The following is a 23,461-nucleotide window of genomic DNA, read 5'->3' on the forward strand; positions in this document are numbered from 1 at the left end:
GGAATCTCTGGCTTTACATTCTGTAAATGTGGTTGTGGTTATTTGGGAAGGAACCTGGGCTAAGGAAAATTACAGCAAATAACACTTATTCTGCTGGATTTGTTGACTTTTCATTAAAATAAGGGGGGGAGACTGAGTTCCCCACAAGATTATCCCACTGTAGATTTGTTACAGGACTTTAAGATGCTAACTTGGGTGATAAGAAGATTAAAACAGCTTCCTTTCTTGTATTGACTTTATTCAGTGCTGGAAATTTTTAACAAGAAATGTAGCAATTCTAATGAGCAAAATCTGTTTTCAGCCAACAACTCTGGGATTATGGATCTTTCCATTTTATAAATAAAGCTCTGGGAATGTAGGACATGTCCTAAACCTCCTGGTGAGTAGGTTAATGCCCTGGTTGAAGTGGGACATGAACTCAGTCCTCTAATATTCAAATCAAATCTGCATGAGTGGTTTGAAATACGTATTTACCAGACAGAAAGACAACAAAGCAGTCAAGCAAAAAAGCAAGACAGCCAGAGTGTATGTGAATTGCTACAGAACACCACATAAGCTTTTGGTGTGAAACTCCGGATGGGAAGACGTGAGTTTGAGAGAATGTTAGGAAATCAGATCTATGGAGAAAGCTACAACTATGGCAGGAGATTCCAACCCTTTATTCAATCGTTTGATCGTGACACAGATAACCTGTTTCTCTAAAAGCAGTTGCTAACGTTCACAAAAAGTAATAGAATCGTTCAAACCTCAGGTTTGAATAAACTAAAGTGGTAGCAAGCAAAATCGGGCAGGTGCCGGTGTCTCGATCTCCCTCTCTTGATTCGCTTTTCATATAAAGTGGCTGGAAAATTGATCATACTCCCACATCTAGAAAGGAACAATATTTTATTTTTATTAGAAATAACAACATAATTAGCATTTATTTGTTATGTTACCATCTGCAGTACCATCACTTAGCTATATTAAAATAAGCAAAACAGAAAAAAATATTACTGGGAAAGAGTCCTCTAGCTTTTCTGTTTTGCTTTGTCTTTTAATTTTTTGCCCCATCATTTGTTCTTATGTAATATATGCAAAGGACTCGAGGCAGAATTACAGAGCTTCTGTTTCCCCCTTTCTACCGTTGCGAAATGGTTTCTCCCACTGAACAAGCCGTTCCCTATACAGACTAAGTTCCTCAAACCGGTTCAATCCGGTTTGGAGGCCCGGCCTGCCGATTCGTGAATGGCCTTGGGGTGTTGGCATGGCAACCATGGAAATGAGGTCAGGAGCCCAGACAAGCGCACGGATTCTCTTTAGTCAGAGATGGAGGATGAATGAAACCTGATAGCACGGTCCACATACTGTATACAGGATTCCCCCTGCAATTCTGCAGTTATTAATTCCAATTAAGGAGCACTGCCTGTTCCTCAGATGTAAATGGGTAGAGAAGTTTCTCCCAGCATGGAAATAAACTTTTCAAGAAAGCTCTACCTGTGGATATCTGCCTGCCATTTGGCTACTTCACAGAGGGACCCCCTGCATCAAGAAGCAGCAGTTGGACTGTGAATGTACCCAGCTCTGCTTTGGACTTCAAAAGTGGAGGCAGACAGTATTTCAGACAGGAAATATATTGCAGACAGAAGCAATCAGGAAAAAAAATATTGATTTGTTGAAAGAGAGCTTTACAGATACTGCTGATTGCCAGAAAGACAAACATGTGGGGTGTAAATCAAATCACTTTCTGTAGAACTAAAAATGGCAAAACCTGATGCTGTTCTGCTTTGGGTAGCAATGAGAAGAGAAGACTTGCTGTTGAAGATAATAATCTTGAGAAAAGTGAAAAGTAGCAGGAAAAGAGGAGGACAAAGTATTTTATGGATTGAGTCCATAAAGGAAGCCATGGTCTTGACATTTTAGAGATTGAGCATTCATAAGATAGGCATAACCCAGAGCTAAGTGACAGCTTTGCAAACAATATATGTAAATCAAGTTTTAAGGATACTGAAAGCTCAGATCTTCGCATGTTTACATGTTTATTGATTTCAGTGAGACATGCTCTTGTGCAAGTGTGCATGAGATTGCACACAACTATTCCAAACTCAGTTCGCATCACTCACTCCCACCCTCCATACCTGCTAAGGCATATAGTGGGACATTGATGATTTCAGCTGACATGTTGGTAGCAGGCATTAAGTAGGCAGGAAATTTTGACATGAGAAGAATGAAACTTGTCAAATAAGAGAGGAATTAAATCCAAATCCTTCAGCAGGATATGCTTATTTCACAAAAGTATTGGTGTGTCTGCAAAACTAGAATTCCTCCTATAAGGTTTGACACAAACGGTTTCCCAGTCTCATAATTCAAAATAAAAAAGTGCATCCAGATTTGTAACTCAAAATAAAAAATACTCTCCATGTAGTAATCACAACCAGACCCCATAGTTCATAGGGGACATTGTATCCCTGTAGATTTTCAGTCTTGGGTTTGTTTTAGAAATTTAATCACCTCAGCAAGGAAAGTGTCCTGCTCCTGAATCTGGAAAAAAAATTGCAAAAATAGGCAAGCTGCAGTACAGAAGAAAATCTATGTAAGAAGAAGTAGTAGTAAAAGTTGCCAGGGGGCTAATTCAAATTCTGTCAGGTTTAAGACAGCTCTTCCGTTATCCCTTAACTGTTTTCTGTGGCAGTCTTTCTATCAGGCTACTGAGTGGAAGGAGAGAAGAAAAAATGGTTCCATTCTGCTCCAGCTGAAAGACCCCTGGCATTCAACTATTGCCTACTGGCCACTGTGCCAAACTACCAAAACGCTTTCCATCTCAGCAGTTTGTCTTAAATAAGTGTACCTTTAAAACTAGTTTTTTGAGCTTGCTTTTTTTCCTCCTCCTTCACCATCCTTCTTTCCTTGTGTGTGATGTATTTTAGCTTGTGAGCCAAAGGGCAGGGACTGTCTTACTGTTTTTAAGCTCTCCTTTGGAGAAAAAAATTCTGCAGATAATTAATTCACTACAATGTGATATGTTTTTATATACTGTATGTAAAAGCCTATTTTATTACATGTTTAGTATGTGGTAGTGATGGATATGAATGAACATTTCTATGTTGGTGCTATTGTAAGAGGATCAGAAATTTAGGGGTTTGTCTTGCACCCATTTCCTCTTCAGATCATTGCTAATGCATCTGATATTCTATGGATAACAGACTAGGTCTTACTGATATTGCCCCCCCCCCCCGATATTATTCCATCTCTGACCAAAGGCCATGTTGTCTAGGGCAGATGGGACTTAGAATCCACAGCAACATAGAATCATAGAAAATTGAGTCGGAAGGGACATATAAGGCCATCAAGTACAAGCCCCCCCTTCGCTCAATGTAGGAATCCAGATAAAACAGATCTAATAGACAGTCATCCAATTTTCTCTTGAATGCTTTCAGCATTGGAGTACTCACTGCCTCCCAATGTAATTGGTGCCACTGTTGTAGTACTCTAACAGTTAAGTTTTCCCCCCTGATATTCAGCCTAAATCTGGCTTCCTGTAGCTCGAGCCCATTATTAGGGGTCCGGTATTCTGGGGTTCTCAAGAACAGCTCCTGCTCCTCCTCTGTATTACTGTACTACCTTTTAAGTACTGTACTGTATAGTATTTGAAAAGTGATATTCTATTTCCCCTCAGTCTTCTTTCCTCAAGACTCAACAGGCCTAGTTTCTTCAATATTTTCCTCACAGGGCCTGGTTTCCAGTCCCTTGATCCTTCTTGTTGCCTTCCTCTGAACTTGCTCCAGTTTGTCAGCCTCCTTCTTCAAGTGCATTCATTGCTCAAGATCAGTAGTTCTTAACCTTTTTGAAAGCAACGCCCCCTTGAGCCATTGAGGAAGTTATCATCGCCCGCGGTAATATCTTATTTATTTATTTATTTATTTATTTATTTATTTATTTATTTATTTATTTATTTATTTATTTATTTATTTAAAGACACTTAAATCCAATGACCCCTGAAAACAAAATTGAATTCCAAGAAAATGAAATGCCCCCAAAAAGTAACATTTAATGATTTAGTTGCAAGCGAATTTTAAGACACAAAAAGAAATATAAAAAGGGCATAAACACAAACTGCAATGCAGGAACTAAAAATTTCAAAATGAAAACTCTGAAACTAAATTAAGATTGGAGGAAAATATATATTCATGCACACTGTAAAAAGGCTGCAGCCATCTTCACAGGTTTGGCTTGCTCCAGCGCCCCCCTACCGCCCCCTTCTGCTCCAGCGCCCCCACACCGCCCCTTTTTGTTGTACCGCCCCCCTGAAAAATGAAATCGCCCCCTGGGGGGCATTATCGCCCACGTTAAGAACCACTGCTCAAGATGATGCCTCACCAGTGTTGACTAGAGGGGGGGGGACTAGTACCTCATGGGGTTTGGAGAAGCAATGGCAGAAGCAAGGAGGGGCCAAGGCAGGGAAGGAGGGGCTGGAAAGCCGTTGGTGACAGTTGCTCTGAAGCAACTGAAAGGAATCCTGTTCGGAACTGGTACAGACTTTTAGACAGAAAGGCAAGTGAATTTTGGATCAGGTGCAAGAATATGTGGGGGGGGGGGGAAGAAAATAGTGGCAAAGTAACGTGACAGGCATACTATTATTTGTTTGTTTAAAGCATCTTTACCCTCCCTTTCTCCTTAAAAAGGATCCAAGGCAGCTTACAGCATTAAGAGGCAGTATTTAAAGCTAAAAACAGTAAATATACAAACACTGGAAAAAACAATCAAACAAAGGCCATACTAAAAATGGTAAACAAAATCAACAAAAACGCATTAGAAGCAACAATGTGTAATACTCAGTTAATAAAACCCCTTCTCAGATGGCCAGTCACTCAGGGAAAGCCGGCCTGAAGAGAAAGGTCTTTGCCAGTTTGCCGAAGGACAGCAAAAATGGGGCCAGCCTGGCCTCCTGTGGGGGGGAGTTCCAGAGACTGGGAGCAGCCACAGAGAAGGTCTCTCTCCTGTGTCCCCACCAAAACACACCTGTAAAGGTGGCAGGACTAAGAGAAAGGCTTTCCCTGGTGATCTTAACGCCCGGGCAGGCTCATAGAGGGAGACACGGTCCTTGAGATAGTGTGGGCACAAGTCCTTTACGGCTTTATAGGTTAGAACGAGCACTTTAAATTCTGTCCAGAAATGAATCAGCAGCCAGCGGAGCTGCTATAATTGTAAGCCGCCTAGAGTGGTCTAATATGACCAGATAGGCAGGATAGAAATTAAATTAAATGAATATAACAGTGGGGTTATGTGATCCCTGAGACCAGCCCCAGTTAGCAATCTGGCTGCTGAATTTTGGACCTGCTAAAGTTTCCTGACACTTTCCATCGGAAGTCCCACACAGAATATGGGATAGTCCAACCAGGATGTAACTAAGGCACATGACACCATGTGCCAGATCAGGCCTCTCCAGCTATAGGCACAACTGGTGCACTAGTTCTAATTGTGCAAAGGCACTCCTGGCCTACATAGAGAACCATGATTAGACACAGAGCATGAAAAAATGGGGGGGGGGGGGGAACCAGAAAATCCAGTAATGAAAACGAACAGAAATAGTAACATCAAAGAAACACAGTTTTAAAGGGTTTCTGTAACTTTTTTTTACAGAACTGTTTTGAAAGACAGCTGATATTCGAAGTTGATTAGTGCCAGTCTCTGCTGTAAAAGGTTGTGATCAGAAGCTTTGAGTGTTAGCGCTAATCTATTCAAACAAACAAACAAAAATCCCTATCCCAAAGTCCAGAAAATAAATTTTAAGGCTTCAAGCTTTTTGAAATATTTTTGAATCATTTGTTTAAAGGATGGTTGTTGTGGGTTTTTTGGGCTTCTTGGCCATGTTCTGAAGGTGGTTTTTCCTAACGTTTTGCCAGTCTCTGTGGCCAGCATCTTCAGAGGACAGCAAACTGTGCTCTTGTTTAAAGGATGTTGGTTCCTTAAAGAGAAGAGAAATGTGTTTTGTTTTGTTTTTTTAATATGCAGAGACAGGTATACTTCGTGCTACTTTGGCACTGTGAGGCATCAACCAGCACAAAGTGGGAAGGGACGATTCCGTTTAGATGAGCCTATACTTAGAATTCAGTCATCACCTCACTAGATTTGCAATGGGCAAAAAGGAAGCAGTAAAAACATAAGTCATTTCAAAAAGAATCGGTTTAATGGTAAAGAAATACCAAATAGTGTTTTTAAAAAGAATCTTTAAAGGAGGGGAAAAAACCACACCACACATTTTACAGTTTAATAGGGATTAACAATAATAAAAAATAATGGATTTTTTTGTTCTCAGGCAAAGGACGACCAAGATTGGTGATTGCTGATCAGCCCTCAGGCAAACATATCTACTTTGCCTGAGGGATGGCAACTATATCGCTAAGGGAATTCCAGTTGTCTTGGTGACAGATAGGGAGCTTCTAGTTGCCATGACAACAAAGGATGCTAAACCTTAGTAACTTACACCCCTTCCCTTAAGGCCTTCTAAACCACTGCATTGTTTTGATGCTATGGAGGCAAGTGGAAAGAATCTGAGATGCTAGAAATTACATTTGCATATCCTTTAACGTAGGTATGTTTTCCTAGTTAGGAATGAGTTTAGATTGGGGCCAGAGGACTAAAGGAAATAAAAGTGACAGAAAGTTAAGGCACTGGGCTGTATTCCCAGTTCTGGGAGGGTGAAAACAGTATGTGTATACCATATTTATGAACTGTTTCCAGATTTGGCATAATATGATCTCTGCTACATTACTTTCCATCTCTCTTTCTTGGTCTCATTTTCTTTCTCACACACATACATACACACTTTCCTTCCTGCTTGGTATCTTATGAATATGAAGAACTAACTTTCTGGCAGGAAGGAAATTTCACTAATTAATTGAATTAAGATTTTATTCTGCTCAGAACACAGTTTTCAGGAAAGATGACAAAATCTAGGAAAGATGAGAAAATAACATTTGTGAGGACCAACTACAATTCCACCATAGTAGGCAATCTGTTGGTTTCTCCAGAACGCTTTCTCAGGCTCTGTGAAAAAAAAAAGGTAAAGAAGAGAGGTGTGGAATTTTTTAAAAAGTGCAGATCATTAGCTAAGGCCTGAATCTTTATCTTCTTTTGCTATTAATATCATATCCTCCCCCCTTCTATTTTCTCCCATAGCAATTTTCCTCAGCTTCACGCATGTCATAATAGGATACCAATTGAGAGAGGCAAAGATCATCTTCTTGGTGGCCACAAATACCTCTTAACACAAAAGACTAACTAAAAACCATCCAGTTCACACTTTGGATTACTAGTGCCATCTCCTGCTACCACTTCAGCCTGCAGTTATGGATGCTGCCTCTTTGCAGGAGGAACAAGTGTTACATTCCTCTCATCTAGATGAAGAAGCCAAGAAGCCGGCTCAGGTCCCTCTAGAAGACTCAACCAACAGGCTTGCAAAGCTGCCGAAGAAAGGCAGACAAGAAGCACGGCATCTGAGGGGCAGCCATGGCTCCCTAGGGATCAGAGTGAAGGCAGTGGCTGACACTGGGAGTTTGAGACGACATCCCTACGTCCCTGAAGTTGACCCCTACTATTATCAAGTCAACTGGCCTCAAGCAGTGCTGCAGAAGTGGAGCACAGAGAGGTTTAACTGGGAGAAGAGTTTTAGCTTGACCGCCAGCCAAGATACAGCGACTAAAGATCAAGACTTTGGATGCACAGAGCCAGAGGCTAACAAAGGGGACACATAGGATTATATTGAACTTGTATCCTAATAAAGAGAGTAAGATGATAAATGGATGTAGAAAAACATTGCCTTTTGTGGTGAGAAGGTAGCACAGAGGTAGCACAGAGCACTCAGGGTTTAGTGTCTGCTGCCCCCTGCAATCCAACTGAAGAATTGCAGGGTTTTATATCAGGCATACAGTACAAGGACATGGTGGTGCTGTGGGGTAAACCGCAGAAGCCTCTGTGCTGCAAGGTCAGAAGACCAGCAGTCGTAAAATTGAATCCACATGACGGAGTGAGCTCCCGTCGCTTTGTCCCAGCTCCTCGCCAAGCTAGCAGTTCGAAAGCATGTAAATGTGAGTAGATAAATAGGTACCACCTCAGTGGGAAGGTAAACAGGCGTTCCCTAGTCACGCTGGCCACGTGACAACAGAAACTGTCTTCGGATAAGCGCTGGCTCTACGGTTTGAAAAACGGGATGAGCACCGCCCCCTAGAGTTGGACACGACTGGACTAAAAAAATGTCAAGGGGAACCTTTACCTTTACCTATATCAGGCATGCTAGAGAATCTCAGATGTCATGGAGGGTAGAGCCCTTCCTTTTAAACATGTCCATAGTATTTGTGCTTTAAGTCCAGTTTGGTGACATCTCAATATGTAACATGAGTCTGCTCTGCATTTGGGTTGGCCAAAGGAGGAGGCTTTAAAGTTCTGCATAGTTTCTGCCACCTCTCCTTGTACAAAGAAGTCTGCATAGCTCTTACCACCTTTCTGTGTATCATAATGGAATAATAGCAACAAAGACTTTAAGAGATGTATCCTCAAAGGCTTTCACAGCTGGGATCCGATGGTTGTTGTAGGTTTTTTGGGCTGTTTGGCTGTGTTCCAAAGGTCTTTCTTCCTAATGTTTCACCAGTCCCTGTGGCTGGCCTCTTCACAGGACAGGAGTCAAAACTCTGTGTCACACCAGAACACAGAGCTCTGACTCCTGTCGTCTGAAGATGCCGGCCACAGAGACTGACAAAACGTTGGGAAGAAAAACTTCCAGAACATGGCCAAACAGCCCCAAAAACCTACAACTACTTTTGATATTGGTGGATAGCAGATAGAACTAGGGTATAAAAATAATTAATGAGCTGTGCAAACATTCTTCACTCCCAGACAATTGGGAACCTGGCCATATGTTGCTAATTTTAAGAACAATCTGAAAAAAAATGCAGGATTCACATTTAAAGATCTTGTCTACCAACGTGAAGGTAAGAGTTGCTTTCTGCTGTGCTGTTCAGATTTTCAGAAGCCTGGCAGTTGACTCATTCTGTACAGAGGTCCAAATGCCTAATTTGCAGGAGTAAATGCGAGCGAGTAAAAAGCTCAGTATTTTCACACAAAGGGAAGCAAGGATACATGAGTGGGGCCGACACATCATCATAATTTTTTTTTAATTTGGCATCAGAAGGATCCACAGACCCATGGCATTACTGGGGAAAATACAGTTGTTAAGGACACCAAGTGCGATTAATCCTCCCTTTACAGGAAATTCTCTTCAGCAGTGTTAGCACTGGAGTTCTGAACGTCAGAGTTCCATGCAGAAAGTCAGGGTGGTGTCGGCCATCTTTCTCCGGTAGTCCTCATTGAAGCGTTCATTCTGAGCCACTGTGAAATGGTTCTTCCAGTCACCAACTGTCCCTGCAAGGCAAACACATATTCAGAAATGGAGAAGGAAGGGGCTTTAAACATCACCAGTGTTGGTGACTTCTGCATTTGATGAGCTTTATCTTCATTGGCACATTAATACTGATGTCTTCTAATTAAATGCAGATGAAGTTAATATCTTTATCTGCACTTAATTAGATGATATCAATAATAATGTGCCAGTGGGAGATTTGACTAGCATGTCCCTCCAGGATGCCAAGGGGTCATCTATTCCAACACAGAAAAGGCCACCAATTGTTCATTACTTTGTGACTATTAGGGACATAAACTCAGGGTACAAATAAACAGGTTTTGTCTCATGCTTCGGTCCACTCTGAGATCAAGCTAGTTCACTCCTTTTCTTGTTAATTATATGATGTACAGGTTATCATGAACCAGCCCATCCCTGATCTATGTCTACCTGCACTTTGGGGGTCTTTTGTCAGAGATTAGTGACTTTTCGTGGTGGGGTAGTAGCATCCTTCTATTTTGACTTGGTTCCATTGTGTGACTGCTGAGATCAAACCAAAATGGAAGCTATCTTCACAGGTTCTTGGGCAACTGAAAGCTTCCTCCCACTCCTCTCTGGAAGGGGAAAGAAAGGGTGTAAATGTTTCTTTTAAAGCCTTGTAAGGCAGTGCTGATGCACTATATCTTTTACAACTAACTAACTAACTAAAAACATTTGAAAGCTTCCTGCTGTTCAGAAAGCTTCCAGGAGGAAGAGACAGGAGGGATAAGGAGTGGGCTCTTTTTGGGGTTCCCCCCCCCATTTAAAGGGGAAAAGTGCCAAATAAGATTGTTTGAGGTGTTGTGTGGTTTCCTGACTTGAAATTCTCATGCAAGACTCACACCAAGAGGCATACTGCACCACTCTGCTACTTTAAGTGACCCTATTTAGCCCACTCCGGTCTGCTCCCATTTGCCTTTCCAGTCACACCCTGAGTGAAGACTTTGTTCCAGAGAAAGCGTTCATTATGAACCACTGTGAAATGGTTCTTCCCTGTTTAACTGGTTCTTCCCTGCTGCTGTGACCTGGGAGATGGGGGAGTCATACCTTTCCGCATGAATGGAGAAATGGACTGGTCCATGACGGAGAGAGGCACACCAGCCCGGTTCACCATCGGATTGTCTTTCATGACATCAAATGACGTATGATAGACAATCTTGTCCAGAGTTGCCTCATCGAGCTGCTTTCCCATAAATTGCATCACCTTCTGGATTTCACGTTTTGGGTCCTGTAGAGATAAGGAGAGAACTGAGGAGAGTCTAGGAAAGGGGGGGGGCATGAGGCAGAAAAGCACCAGGAACAAAAGTTACAGACTCCTAGAATGAGCTGAGCTCTACATAGTATTTTGCAACCAAATATTTTTTATTTTCATTTTCTGTTAAATCAGTTCTGACCTATGGTGATCCTCTATGTTTTCTAAACATAAAGTTTTCAGGTGTAGTTTACAAGGCAAAGAGAAGGGAGACAAACAAGATGAGTGGGGAGAAAGTTATTTTTTTTTTAACTTCAACTCTCAGAATGCCTCAGCCAGCACGGCTATTCAGATTCTGGTAGCTGAGGTCCAAAAAAGCAGCGATTCAACCTGTAAACTAATTTTAATCCAGAAAAACTTCTCTTTTTCATAAAAGATACTTCTGGTTTGGTCACAATTTAAGGATATTCCCTTAGAACAAAAAGACTGAGGCTAGGAGAGCCAAACCAGATGAGCTACCAAGACTTTGGAAGCCTTCATTCAGCAGCACCTACCCCAAAGGAAGTTCAAATCCTCACCCAGCTTGTGTTGCTGTGAAGAAGAGGGGAAAGATGGAATAAAGTTCTGGGGATGGTCTTCTGAAGACATTGACTTCTGCTTCTTGCTAAGATTTGGGGAGAATCTACCCATTTCAAATCTCTCCCTCCTCTTCCATTTTAGAAGGAATGGATATGAGTGGGTTTCCGGATCTGCTCACTTTTTTGATGTCTTCATAGAAGAGATAGAGCACACGTTGATTGTCCTTTGTCTTCCACCAGCCTTTCACATGATCGTACCATGGGCCCCAGCCCACTGCAAAATACAGAAAAGTAGTGGGTGTGGAGGTACACGGTGATCCGTTCCCCCGCAAACAGGTGGTACATTGACAACATTCTAAAAAGGCTCCCAAATAAGTTGGGAACAGTTGATGGGATTCTTGGATCTCTTGCTTATTTCCTAAAAAGCAAGGTATGGGACAATGGCTTGCTTTCTCTGGGCCACAGCAACCCATATGGATTGCTGGAAGCTGTAGTGCATAGTAGACCTTTTCTAAGCTCTGCACAAAAGGGCCCAATCCACTGTACTCATAACTAAGCCTGCAAGCTTTTACTTGCACAGGAATCATTGAATTTAATGGGGCTTGCTTTTATGTTGAGAGACAGGTATACACTGACACCAAAGTAAGCCTTTAGGTCATACCACACATAGGCCTAACTCTGGCACTGACAGCTATGATAGAACATTTGGTATAGAGGTGATATAGCAAAAATGGGTGGCAGACTCCCAGTAAGCCAAGAAACTCATAAGCCTATTGGAAGATGGAAGCAGGACACAACACATGCCTCCTTATATACACCGTCCTAATCTTCAAGGACGTGGTGGCGCTGTGGGCTAAATCACAGAAGCCTGTGCTGCAGGGTCAGAAGACCAAGCAGTCGTAAGATCAAATCCACGCGACGGAGTGAGCGCCCGTTGCTTGTCCCAGCTCCCGCCAACCTAGCGGTTCGAAAGCGTGCAAATGCGAGTAGATAAATAGGTACCATCTCGGTGGGAAGGTAAACAGCGTTCCGTGTCTAAATCACACTGGCCATGTGACCATGGAAAGATTGTCTTCGGACAAACGCTGGCTCTATGGCTTGAAGAGCGGGATGAGCGCCACCCCCTAGAGTCGGACACGACTGGACAAAAATTGTCAAGGGGAACCTTTACCTTTACCTTTAATCTTCAAGGAGATTTCAATGTAGTAAATCAATCATCATTGTCATGTGCTGTCAAGTCAATTCTGACTTATGGCAACACTTTTCAGGGTTTCCCTGGTACAGAATATTCAGAAGTGGTTCCCCATTTACAGGCACCCTAGGTTTGTGCAGCTTGCTCAAGACAACACAGGCCGGCTCTACTCACAGATGAAACAGTACAGAACTCCTGACCTCTGGCTTCACAACCAGAGAACTGAAGCACTGAGCTATCCAGCCAGCTAAATAAATAGTGTACATTAAATACTTGCATCTCACACTACATTTGCATGCTTTCTTAGAAGCAAGTTGATCAAAGTGAAGGAAGGGGTTTGTGTGTGTTATTCTACTCACCTTTGCCTGCCATGAAAGTCTCAAAATATTCTGGCCATGTGCCAGGATGAGGGATCACTTTGCTCATCCTTTGAAAGTGGAAATAAGACACCATGCAGTCCTTGGCATTCCTTGCTACATAAAGGAACTGATGAGGTCAACAAACAGAAGAAACATTTAGCTATACTGTATAACCAGAGGTGGGATTGACCCGGTTCGCACCGGTTCCATAGAGGTGGTTGTTATTTTTTATTTTAGTTCGGAGATCCGGTTACTGGCCTGAGATGAATGAAGCCGGAGGAGCCAGGTGACCAGCGACGAGCGGGGGAGGGAGGGGGGCTATGTGTTTTTTTTCAAGTTAAAGACAACTAAGGCTGTTGCTCTGACAATTTGAGGAGACAAATGGCAGGCTTACTCAAAAACAGGAAGACAGCTATCAGTTTTTTAACACTAGTAAGATTTACCATCAGGCCAGGGTTGAAGAAAGCAGATCAACATATCAAAGCGGAATCGAAACTATCCAGACATTCAGGCTGGGGGCTGGAGGGACTGCGAGGAGGAGGAGGAGGAGGAGGAGGAGGAGGAGGAGGAGGGACTAAAGCATACTAATCAAGGATTTGTGACCAGCATCTTCAAGAGGACTGTGTTGAGATAGGTTTAAGTTTCAAGCTTTCATTTTTGAGATTATTCAAGTAAGTAAGTATAATACATAAAAGGCAAACTATGTTTGAGCATAAAGCTGGCTTTTTATTAAATATTTCCCTGCCTTAGCTGTTTGCCATGCAGTCTTGACTCTGGCAGGCAAAGACATTTGTGGTCGGCTTTTTTAACATGTAAACTGCTGTGGAGAAATGGAGGGAGGGAAATGAAATGGGATTGTTTTTTAAAATTTTTATCATGTAAAATATATTTTCAAAATTATTTCAACAGGATTCCCTTTAGAACCTTTTAGCATTTATGTATTATTGCATCTTTATGCTGCCTTATAGTGGGATGTAAAAAAAAATATTTATCATTGTGTCAGGGTTTGTGAACCACTGGAGACTCTCTGCAGGGAGAAAGATGGGTTAAAAATAAAAATAAACAAACAAACAACCCAAGGCGCCAGGGTTTTAAAAAAACTGATACTTCTATTTTTTGAAAGAAATAAATACCTGAACTTTGGAGAAAAAAGGTCAGAAGCCTGTTGGTGATTAATTAGTTATTTAGATTTTCAGGGAGGGAACATGCCACTTTTTCCATTGGTATGCGGAAATCTAGTATTTAGGATCTATGGAAAAACTAATGGGGAACCAGGCTCTATCAGGTATTATATTTTATTATGATTGTAAAAAATTTAAAAGTGGCTAAGGGCATCTATTTGCAAAGGCTTTCACAGCTGGGATCTGATGGTTGTTGTGGGTTTTTCAGGAAGAACAATTTTCAGAACACGGCCAAAGAGCCCGAAAAAAACCCACAACAAACAATTAAGGGAATAACCTTTCAACTTTCTGGAACTGGCAGTTAGATGCATAAAAAACCTGTTGTTGCTGTTATTGTTATGTGTCGTCAAATTCCCCCCTACTTAGGGTGCCCCTAGGAATGAGCAATCTCCAACATGGCTTGGCCTCAACAGCCCTGCCCATCTATTGCAAACTCAAGCTTGTGGTTTCATTAGGAAGTAGGTCCATCTTGCATTTAGCCTTCCTCTTTTCCTGCTGCCTTCCACATTACCAAGTATTATGGTCTTTTTCAATCTATGCCTGCCTTCTCATGATGTGCCCAAAGTAGTACAGCCTCAGGTTTTTGTGTTTTTTTTTTTGCCTCTGGAGATAATTTAGGCTTAATTGGATCTAGAACCCAGTTACTCATATTTTTTGGCAGTCCAGGGTATCTGCCATACGATCCGATCAGGCCAAGGGTGTCTGCAAAGATGATTGAATTTTTGTTAATTGGGACAGTCCTCTTTGAAGAGCCACATGTCAGCATGCTGTTTTAAGCTTCTGTTTTTGCAACGTTGCCCCTTTGCGCTGTCCTCAACAGCCCTGCACAGCTGGTGCAAACTCAACCTTGTGGGTTCTTTGATGGTGTCAATCCATCTCACATTTGGTTTTCCTCTTTTCCTGTTGCCTCCAACTTTTCTACAGAACCTGGAATGGGGAGGGATTAAATGTTGGTGAATTGGGGAGTGGGCGGGAGATGCTTGCGTGGCAGCCTAGTATTGAGTCAACATGTTTTTACAATTATTTTGTAAGAAAAAGTGACTCATTTGAAAACAAGACGAAAAGAGCAGAACCCACAAGCTGCAAAAAAAGCATACATTTCATAAATAAATAACTGGCCAATGGGTTTCTCTGGCCACTGTTTTGAGGGAGATCGTAACCCTGTCTTTGTGGTTGGTGCAGGATTCTGGGAGTTGTAGTCCCCCCATTAAGGGCATTTATTTGCAAAGCTTTCACGGCTGGGGTCTGATGGTTGTTGTGGGTTTTTTGGGCTCGTTGGCCGTGTTCTGAAGGTTGTTCTTCCTAACGTCTCACCACAGAGACTGGAAGAAATGTTAGGAAGAACAACCTTCAGAACACGGCCAAAGAGCCTGAATAACCCACAACAACCAATTAAGGGAATAACCTTTCAACTTTTTGGAACTGGCAGTTAAATACATACAAAACCTGAGGTTGCTGTTATTGTTATGTATCGTCAAATTCCCCCCTACTTAGGGTGCCCCTAGGAATGAGCAATCTCCAACATGGCCTGGCCTCAACAGCCCTGCCCATCTATTGCAAACTCAAGCTTGTGGTTTTCTTAGGGAGTAGGTCTATCTTGCATTTGGCCTTCCTCTTTCCCTGCTGCCTTCTATCTTTCCCAGTATTATGATCTTTTTCAATCTATGCCTGCCTTCTCATGATGTGCCCGAAGTAGGACTTTTCCACAGAACCTGGAATGGGGAGGGATTAAATGATTGTGGCATTGTTCAGAGACCAGTTCACATCCCAGGGTGGCAGCCCTCTCTTGCTTGTGCTACAGAAAAAGCTTCATTATTACTATTACTGTTGCTCTGTGGTAACAACTTTTTTTTTCAGAAGGGGTCAGAGAATTTGAGAGTTATTCTCAAGTTCATCTTCGCTTTACATGTGTGTTATGTGCCATTCAAGATGACCCTAATGGGCCTTTCAAGGCAAGTGAGGTTCTCCTTCTTCTTCCTTCCTTTCTTCCCACACAACTACCTTCCTTGTTTCCCCAGAGCAGGGAATAGAGATTAAACCTGCACTGCATGGGGTTACACAGCACTCTCCTTGAAAACTAAGGCTTGTATTTTAGGACTCTTCCCTGAGGACCTGTGTGGGGCTGAAGGAGAAAAGGGGCAGCAGAGGAGGACAGAGGAGATGAAAATGGAAGGTGGAAATTTGGGGAAGACAGTGGAGGGGGGGAGTCTTATGTTTTTGGTGAAACTGTGGCATGAAGGAAAAGTGGAAAATGAGAAGAGGAAGCAGCTGCCAGGGCTCTGAGGGAAGCCATCATCACTACCAGCGCCGCCAACAACACCAACACCCCCAAAGCGACTGACGAGGAGAAGCGGTGGGTGCGGGGTGGAGGGGAAAGATGGAGGAGGAGGAGACCTCAGAGGAGTCAGTAACTGAAGGACCGATTGAGGTGGTGGGGGTGAGGTGGAGTGGCAACAGACTGAAAAGGGAACATACCTTCCAAGCCAGAAGGAAGCGGGGGGGGAGAAGAACTCCACAACAGGTGCGCAAAGGCTGCCTCCAGGTAACAACAAACAGGGCTATCAGTAATTTCAGGAGCAGGAAAGGGGAGGGAAGCAATTTTTACTGGTGAGCTATAGGGCAAAATAGGAGGTAAAGGGAAGGAGAGATGTGTCAGTTCTCTGTCAAACTTGGTCATAAGCACCCACTGTGAGGTGTGTGTTTGTGTGTGTGTTTTTGGCACATGCCCATGATGAGGGTAACAGCAGCAGTATGCCCAAACAGATGCACTTATCCAGATGTCTTAATTATGTGAGAAGTAGTTGTGATAATAGGCAGTAGGGAGACCACTGTGGAAGAAATCCTCATCAGATCCCACTGTCCTGGGCATTTACTTACTTATTTACATATTTATTTACATATTTATTTACATATTTACATATTGACTTATTTATTTATTTATTTACTTATTTATTTATTTATTTATTTATTTATTTATTTAGTTATTTATTTATTTATTTATTTATTTATTTATTTATTTATTCATTTATTTATTTATTTATTTATTTATTTATCATTAGGACATAGAACCTGTTGTTAATTTATTTGAATCCCACCACTGTGTATAACTGTACGATATCTGATGTTTCCACTAGAAGCTCAAAGATGTTTATGTATGGCTTTTGGAAAGAGAGAGAGAGAGATCTACCTGTCCATACCAAAGTAATGGCTTCATAGACCTTCATGCTGATGTGATCAAAGTGACGATCAAAAGAGGAAAAGATGCAACCTCTGAAATCCAGGCAGCTGTCCACCTACCATACGTTGGCAGCAGAGGAATGCATCACTCTAGAAGGTATATTCCATTTTGTGCTTTCTGTGGCATCCAGACAAAATAGTCTTGCTAGTCTGGGTGTGAGGCCATCAACAAGATTAACACCATGTTGCCTGAATTTGGTTTGCAAAGCTGTGCCGTGCGAATTGCCACATGGCCAAACCAGAGGCGAGGTTAATCAAGTAAATGCAATTAACAATGCGATTCCCTTTTTTAAAAAAGGGAATCGCAACTGTACAAACACTGAGTGGTGTGACAACCACCAGGGAGTGAGGAAATATTCATCCTTTCACTGATTCCTCTTCCCAACATCTGAATAAACAGTGCCCCCCTCATCCACTATTTGTGTAGGAATAAGTCTCCAGTCGCGCTTGATGGAATCATACAATTAACATAATGTCTAGTTGGGCCCTAGAACATTGGTATAAATGGCCAAATCTGTTAAAACTTTAATTAGAGGATCCTAAAAGCCTATTTTCATTTTAATTAGAGAACCCCAAGAGCCATTTGGATTAACGTTTGTGTGTAAAGTTTTTCAGTCACTCAGTCAAACACTAAGGCCTGTATCCTACTGAGCTCTTGAAAGTTTGCTGGATCCTACACCTTTCACAAACAGAGATTGCTCACTCCTTGAGCAATGGCAAAGCTTGCACAAGCAGCATGATTCTTCATTACTTTCTTGATGGAATTTGTTGCTCAGCAGAAGCTTAATAAGATACTGGCCTAAAGTTTTATTTAGTCATACAGGAAACCCTAGAAGAAAGGAGTATGTGGGGGGCACTATGGTTGACACTGTTCCATCTAATAGCATTTTGGCGCCAAATTAGTTTTGGGCCTTTTTGTCTTGTAAGTGGCCTTCACCTGCTTGACATTCCAAATGCATTGGTAAACAATTCAGCAGCTGGCTGGGGATGGTAACATTTGTAGTTCAATATATCTTGAAAAATATCAGGTTGGAAAATGGTGCCCTGCTAGACCCTCTTCCAATAGGATCTAGCAGCCTAATTGAGCTTCGTCACTGGTCTGCATCTCTCTTCTCTTTCTGCCTCACTCCAAGAAACACCTGTGGCACTCATCTTTCAGATGATATTGACTGTTTGGATTGGAAAGAGATAATAATAATAAACATCTTTTTTCCGGCTAGACTAGGGGACACTGAATTGTAAAGATCAGTTGGTAAGTCAGAGGCAAAGAATTCTTAATCAAAAATATTTTGAGTGCCTTGAATCATAACTGCATCCTTGGCCCATCCCATCCCCTTATGGGGAAAAATCTTGGCAGAGACTCTGACTTGTGCGGTGTCTTCACTGAGGGTTGCAACCCCAGCAAAACAGATCAAATAAAATTGTTAAAGCTGTTAAAGTTGTGGGCAAATGTTAAGCTATCTCGCTTTTAATGGACTTGGCCTCTATTGGAGCAAAATTTAATGAATTGGCATAGGTTAATATACAAATAATTCCATTATTCTAATCTGTAAATTCTTCCCCAGATTGTTTGAGGACAAGCACTTTGAGCGAAGAGCAGTCTTGGAAACACTGGGCTTAGTGGCAACACCCTCACATCACACTGTTAAAGAAAATTAATTCATTAATATTAAACCATTAGAATTTTAAAAAATGAATATCAGCCATTTAAAAAATAATAATCAACCAAATTGCATAAACGAAAATATGAATTAAAATGAGGAGAAACACAAATTGGTTGTTAAATATTATGTGGCATTTGGGAAAATCTTTTTTTTTACATTTCTTTTTCTATTTTTCTTATTTTATACTGTATTTTGTTTGTAGTTTGTAGATTTACATGTTCAAATAAAAAAAGAGAAAAATTTGACTTTTAAAGCAAAGAGTTTCAAGTTCCCAATTGTTTTTAAAAAATCATGGTAGCATATCAGTTTTAAATGAATTATTTTCACACCCTGTCAACGTGTGGCAATGTCCTTCCACCTTTCTGTGGCTTACCTTGCAGTTTTGTTCCCAAAAGGACCGAGGAAGCAGCTGCACAGGAAGATGGGTCTTCAGGATCCGTGGAGAGGGCATTGCATCTGCTTGGTCTACCCCTACTCAAAGAAATGGGGAATTTGAGTTGTAAAAGGTGTGGGAGGCCACTCCGCCCCATTTCTGAAGGCAAAATCTATGATCATCCCTTATTTAATGCTCTATTCGTAGATGCAACCCTTCTCCAAAGGTAAACAGAAATGTACATTTTCTAGTGCTGTGGATTATCTCATATAACAAATCACCAATCTTTCTCCTCCTCTGGCTGCACATCATGATTCTTGGAAAGGAAAGGAAAGGCAAAATGTGCCAGTATTACCTGATGGCTGTGGTGGCCGTGCCCACTCAATGAATGGGTGTCGGTGATGCACTGGGGCCCGTTGACATTTCTCCACATCACCTTCTTGTTCAATCATGTCCACTATCTCTTGTATCCATGTTGTACCTGACACAATGAGATTGACAAAGAGGGGGGATTTAAAAAAAACTATCAGTGTACATATAAACAGCACTGTAATACTCATAGGTGAGCCGAATTCTGCACCAGCAGCTCCTGCATTCTGCAATCTGATTATAGTATAACTGTTTTGACAACATATGCTTGTTTTCTCATGCTGCTCCTTGCAAAAGAAGAGGGAAGGAAGCACGCAGATTTCATGAGCCCTTACTTCCGTCATATACAGCTCTCTTCTGCTTCTTTGGATTTTAAGAAGTGTTGAATATGCGGTTTCAACCATGGTGCCTAGAAAACTAACTTAAAAATAGGAAGCTGAATTTGTATTCATTGTAGATAAAAGCAGTATTAAGAATAGTAAAAATAACAGAAATGCAACAATCCCTTTAAACGCACCACTTAATCACCAAGAAAGCCTGCCAAAAGGACTGGATCTGCTTGTAGAAGGCTAGCAAAGGCAGGGCCAGCCTGGCTTCTTGTGGGAGGGAGTTCCAGAGTCTGAAAGCAGTGACAGAAAAGCCCCTCTCCCATGTCACCAACCAAGCACATTTGTGAGGGTGGTGAGTCTGAGAAAAAGGCCTCCCCTTATGATCTTAACACCTGGGCTGGCTCATAAAGAGAGGTGCAGTCCTTGAGATGGCTTGGACCCAAGCTGTTTAAGGCTTTATAGGTTAAAACCACAGCTTTGAATTGTGCCTGGAAATGGACTAGCAACCAGTGGAACTGCTGTAACAGGGTTATATGATCCCTGCAACCATTCCCCGTCAACAATCTGGCTGCAGCCTTTTGGACACGCTGAAGCTTCTGAACACTTTTCAAAGGCAGCTCCAGGTAGAGTTCATTACAGTAATCCGACTGGGATGTAATGAAGGCGTGTGTCACCATGACCGGATCAAACATCTCCAGGAACGGGCACACTACAACTTTCATAGTAACGTTTCCTTGCTCTGTTCATCTACAAACATTGGACAGCAGTAGTGGTGCCTTAGAGTGGATAGAATTTAGTCTTGGCTTGATTCTTACCTGCCTTGGGGTAGGTACAAATGAGCAGATCATCCAGTTTTGCTTGGAAGCTCTGGATCCGGGTCCATTCTTCACATGTGGTTTTTGGCAGAAGAATCCCATCCACTTGGCCTAGCTCTGGGCGTTCCTTTGCTTTGACTTCTTCCTCTTGGTTCTTGGACATTGCTTACAGACTGGTTGAGGAAGCACAAGTTTCAAAGAGACAGAAAGCTTTGAGGGGAGGTCATGTGAGTGGGAATGAAAAGGGTGTCATGTTCAATTTGTTGCTCCTGATTCTTTTTTGGAGGGGGTTTGGAACCCCCCATAGAGCCCTGAAAGTGTCAGGAGAGATTGAGCAAAGATGTGGGTTCAAAACACCCCAACAATATCATGTGTGCCTCATGGGCATTAATTCAGAATAACACTTCTTATGTCAGCAATTTCAAAGACTCAATTACATTAAAATATAGTATTTCTACCTTTTGTGTACAGTGAGTTGATTTTGAGTTTCAGAGAGACTTCCTGATAGTGCCTCCCAGCCAAGAATGAAAAAAAAATCAACTTCCAGCGAAGATAAATGTGTAGGATTGGTTCTGCTTGTAACACACAGGAAGGTCCCTCCCAAAAGGAGTAGACCAAAGGTTCTCTCCTGTGAAGATATAACCTCAGTTAAGACATTTGGTAATTTTAGATTTGAAAAACACGCATTGGCTTGCAAAGGCTGGTCTTACTTGTGACAAAGCAAATTCCAATAGTTAAAAACAAATCTGTTTCTCGGATCACTGACTGTATAACTGTGAAGGATCACAGACAAAAAGCATGCACTGTATAGTGAAGAGAAAGTTAATGTTGCTTTTCGTGGGGTTGACGTGTGACGTTTAAGAGCTGCATAAGAGGCTGAAAAGCTGCCCAGAAGGTGATAGAAAGGAAAAAAAAAAAAAAAAACAGGCAAAAGAACCAGGAAGCTGTTTCAAACAGAGCTGCACCATTGCTCCCGATAACTCAGGATTTTTTGTGGTTTAAATACAAAATACAACATTATTATTACCACTGCTGCTAAAAATGGATGTATTTACATTTGGGGTAAAAAAATAAATTGACCAGAGAGAAATTCTGGTGGATGACTGCCAGAAGAGAAAACCTTAGGAAGGCTGTCTTGCTCTGTCCTGTTGTTGTTATGTACTGTCAAATTGTTTCTGACTTACGGCAACCCTATGAACTTGTAACCCCTAAAAGGTCCTGTCATTCACAATCCTGCTCAAGTTTTGCAAACTCAAGCCTGTGGTTTTGCCATTCAGTCAGCCCATTTCATATTTGGTCTTCTTTTCCTGCTGCCTTCAACTTTTCCCAACATTATAGTCTCTCCCAGAGTCCTGTCTCATAGTGCTATGAACTATAGGCTCAGTTTCTTCAGTTTTTGCTTCTGGAGAAAGTTTCAGGTTAGACCTGCTCTTTAACCAACTAATTTGTGTTTCTGGCAGTCCAGGCTATCCATAAAGCTCTTTTCCAGCACCAGATTTCAAATACTTTAAATCGTTTTGGCTTTCTTCACTGTGTAACTTTAATATCACTGCATAGTCATCAAGAATTCTATAGTATTCATGATCTTGGCCTTGTTCCCCGTCTTATGATCTTAGGGCTTGTCTATACAACCATTTTGCAGCAGGCTAAATAAGGTCACTATGAGGTCCGTTATGCCACTTGATGCGATCTTTGCATCCAAATGGCATACTGAGCTGAAGTGATGCTATTTGGTCCCCACAAGCCCGCTGTCAGAAGTGGGAGGAGACAGGAGGGCCCCTTTGTAAAAGCTGCTAAACCAAGACAAACACAGACAAGCACAGGAGGGTTCCATTTTCCAAAGGCAAATTCTCCTCACACACCGCCTTAGGAAATTAAACACTTCCACATGAGCAATCATCTTCTCACATCCTCTTCACCTTTAGGTTTCCCTTTCTATGAGAGCTTGCTATTCTGTTTCCCACTTACAGGAGAAGAGTAACTGTTCTTTTTATAGGACAGGCGGCCATGGGATAAATTTCTTTGCCTTTCCCCCATCTACGCCTTTTGTTGCATTTTTAAAATCCCAAAATTCAGAAGCACAGAAGACCTCCACAGATTCTTTCCTCAGATGTCATTCGATCCCTCTGAAATAAATGCCCAGATCAACAAGAGCCAGAGCTTGGGGGAGGAAAATATATATTTTTAGATTGCAGCTTTCAGAAACTTCCTGCCCAAGCAACCCCCAAACTGTTTCAGACTCTGGGAGAGAACACAAAGGAAAAGATGAAGTTCTAAAACCCAGGTGCCTACCTGGACCTTCAAGCGTCAAGTGCTGTGGTATCACTGAAAATGGCAGTCCTGTGAGGCTTGGTTTCAGCAATTAATCTTAAAAGTCCTGTATGTAATTTGACTGGCAATCCCTCAATACAATCATTGGGTTTTTTTGGCACCTGTGGGTACTCACTTCTGGTTCCAAAGTCCATGAGTTTTAATTGTTTGATTAGCGATACTGCAATGAATGGTATCCACACTGCTGTTTCCCATTTAGCATTCCGGGAACTTTTCCCCTCTTATAACAGAGCTAATTGTTTAAATTAAGGCTCTATCTGCTGTTACAGGTGGACAGCTTGGTCCCCCAAATGCACTGGTAATACTGGCATTTTCCCCACCATGCATATGACTTTTACCCTGTCTCAGTAAGAAAAAGTGAAAAGAGTGATACAGTCTGAGACTTTCCATGGGTTTTTGTCTCTTTCACAAGATTTGGTTTATTTCTTCTCT

The 23,461-nt window shown here is 41.8% G+C and overlaps 1 protein-coding gene across 1 annotated transcript; it reads right to left on the bottom strand.

Annotated features, from left to right (window-relative positions):
- Positions 1 to 7,845: 7,845 nt before the first annotated feature.
- LOC110086400 (sulfotransferase 1C2) lies at positions 7,846 to 23,210 on the bottom strand. The gene is made up of 8 exons (XM_020807299.3): positions 21,157 to 23,210; positions 20,699 to 20,871; positions 19,541 to 19,666; positions 19,186 to 19,283; positions 12,731 to 12,857; positions 11,359 to 11,453; positions 10,457 to 10,637; positions 7,846 to 9,393 (listed from the first exon to the last, which is right to left on the bottom strand). Exons 2-8 carry the CDS (start codon positions 20,859 to 20,861, stop codon positions 9,281 to 9,283), a joined length of 903 nt encoding a protein of 300 aa, XP_020662958.3. The 5' UTR covers positions 20,862 to 20,871; positions 21,157 to 23,210; the 3' UTR covers positions 7,846 to 9,280.
- Between the last annotated feature and the right edge of the window lie 251 nt (positions 23,211 to 23,461).

Source organism: Pogona vitticeps, chromosome 6 (genome assembly GCF_051106095.1).
Source record: "Pogona vitticeps strain Pit_001003342236 chromosome 6, PviZW2.1, whole genome shotgun sequence".
NCBI lineage: Eukaryota > Metazoa > Chordata > Lepidosauria > Squamata > Agamidae > Pogona > Pogona vitticeps.

Bases quoted from the DNA above. Each gene is read 5' to 3' on its own strand.
- LOC110086400 (XM_020807299.3), bottom strand. From the start codon at position 20,861: ATGTCCAAGAACCAAGAGGAAGAAGTCAAAGCAAAGGAACGCCCAGAG. The intron at 19,284-19,540 runs GTAATACTGGCA...TTCTTTGAGTAG, and splicing joins ACGGCCACCACAGCCATCAG to GGGTAGACCAAGCAGATGCA. The intron at 9,394-10,456 runs GTATGACTCCCC...TTTGCCTTGCAG, and splicing joins TTCTCCATTCATGCGGAAAG to GGACAGTTGGTGACTGGAAG.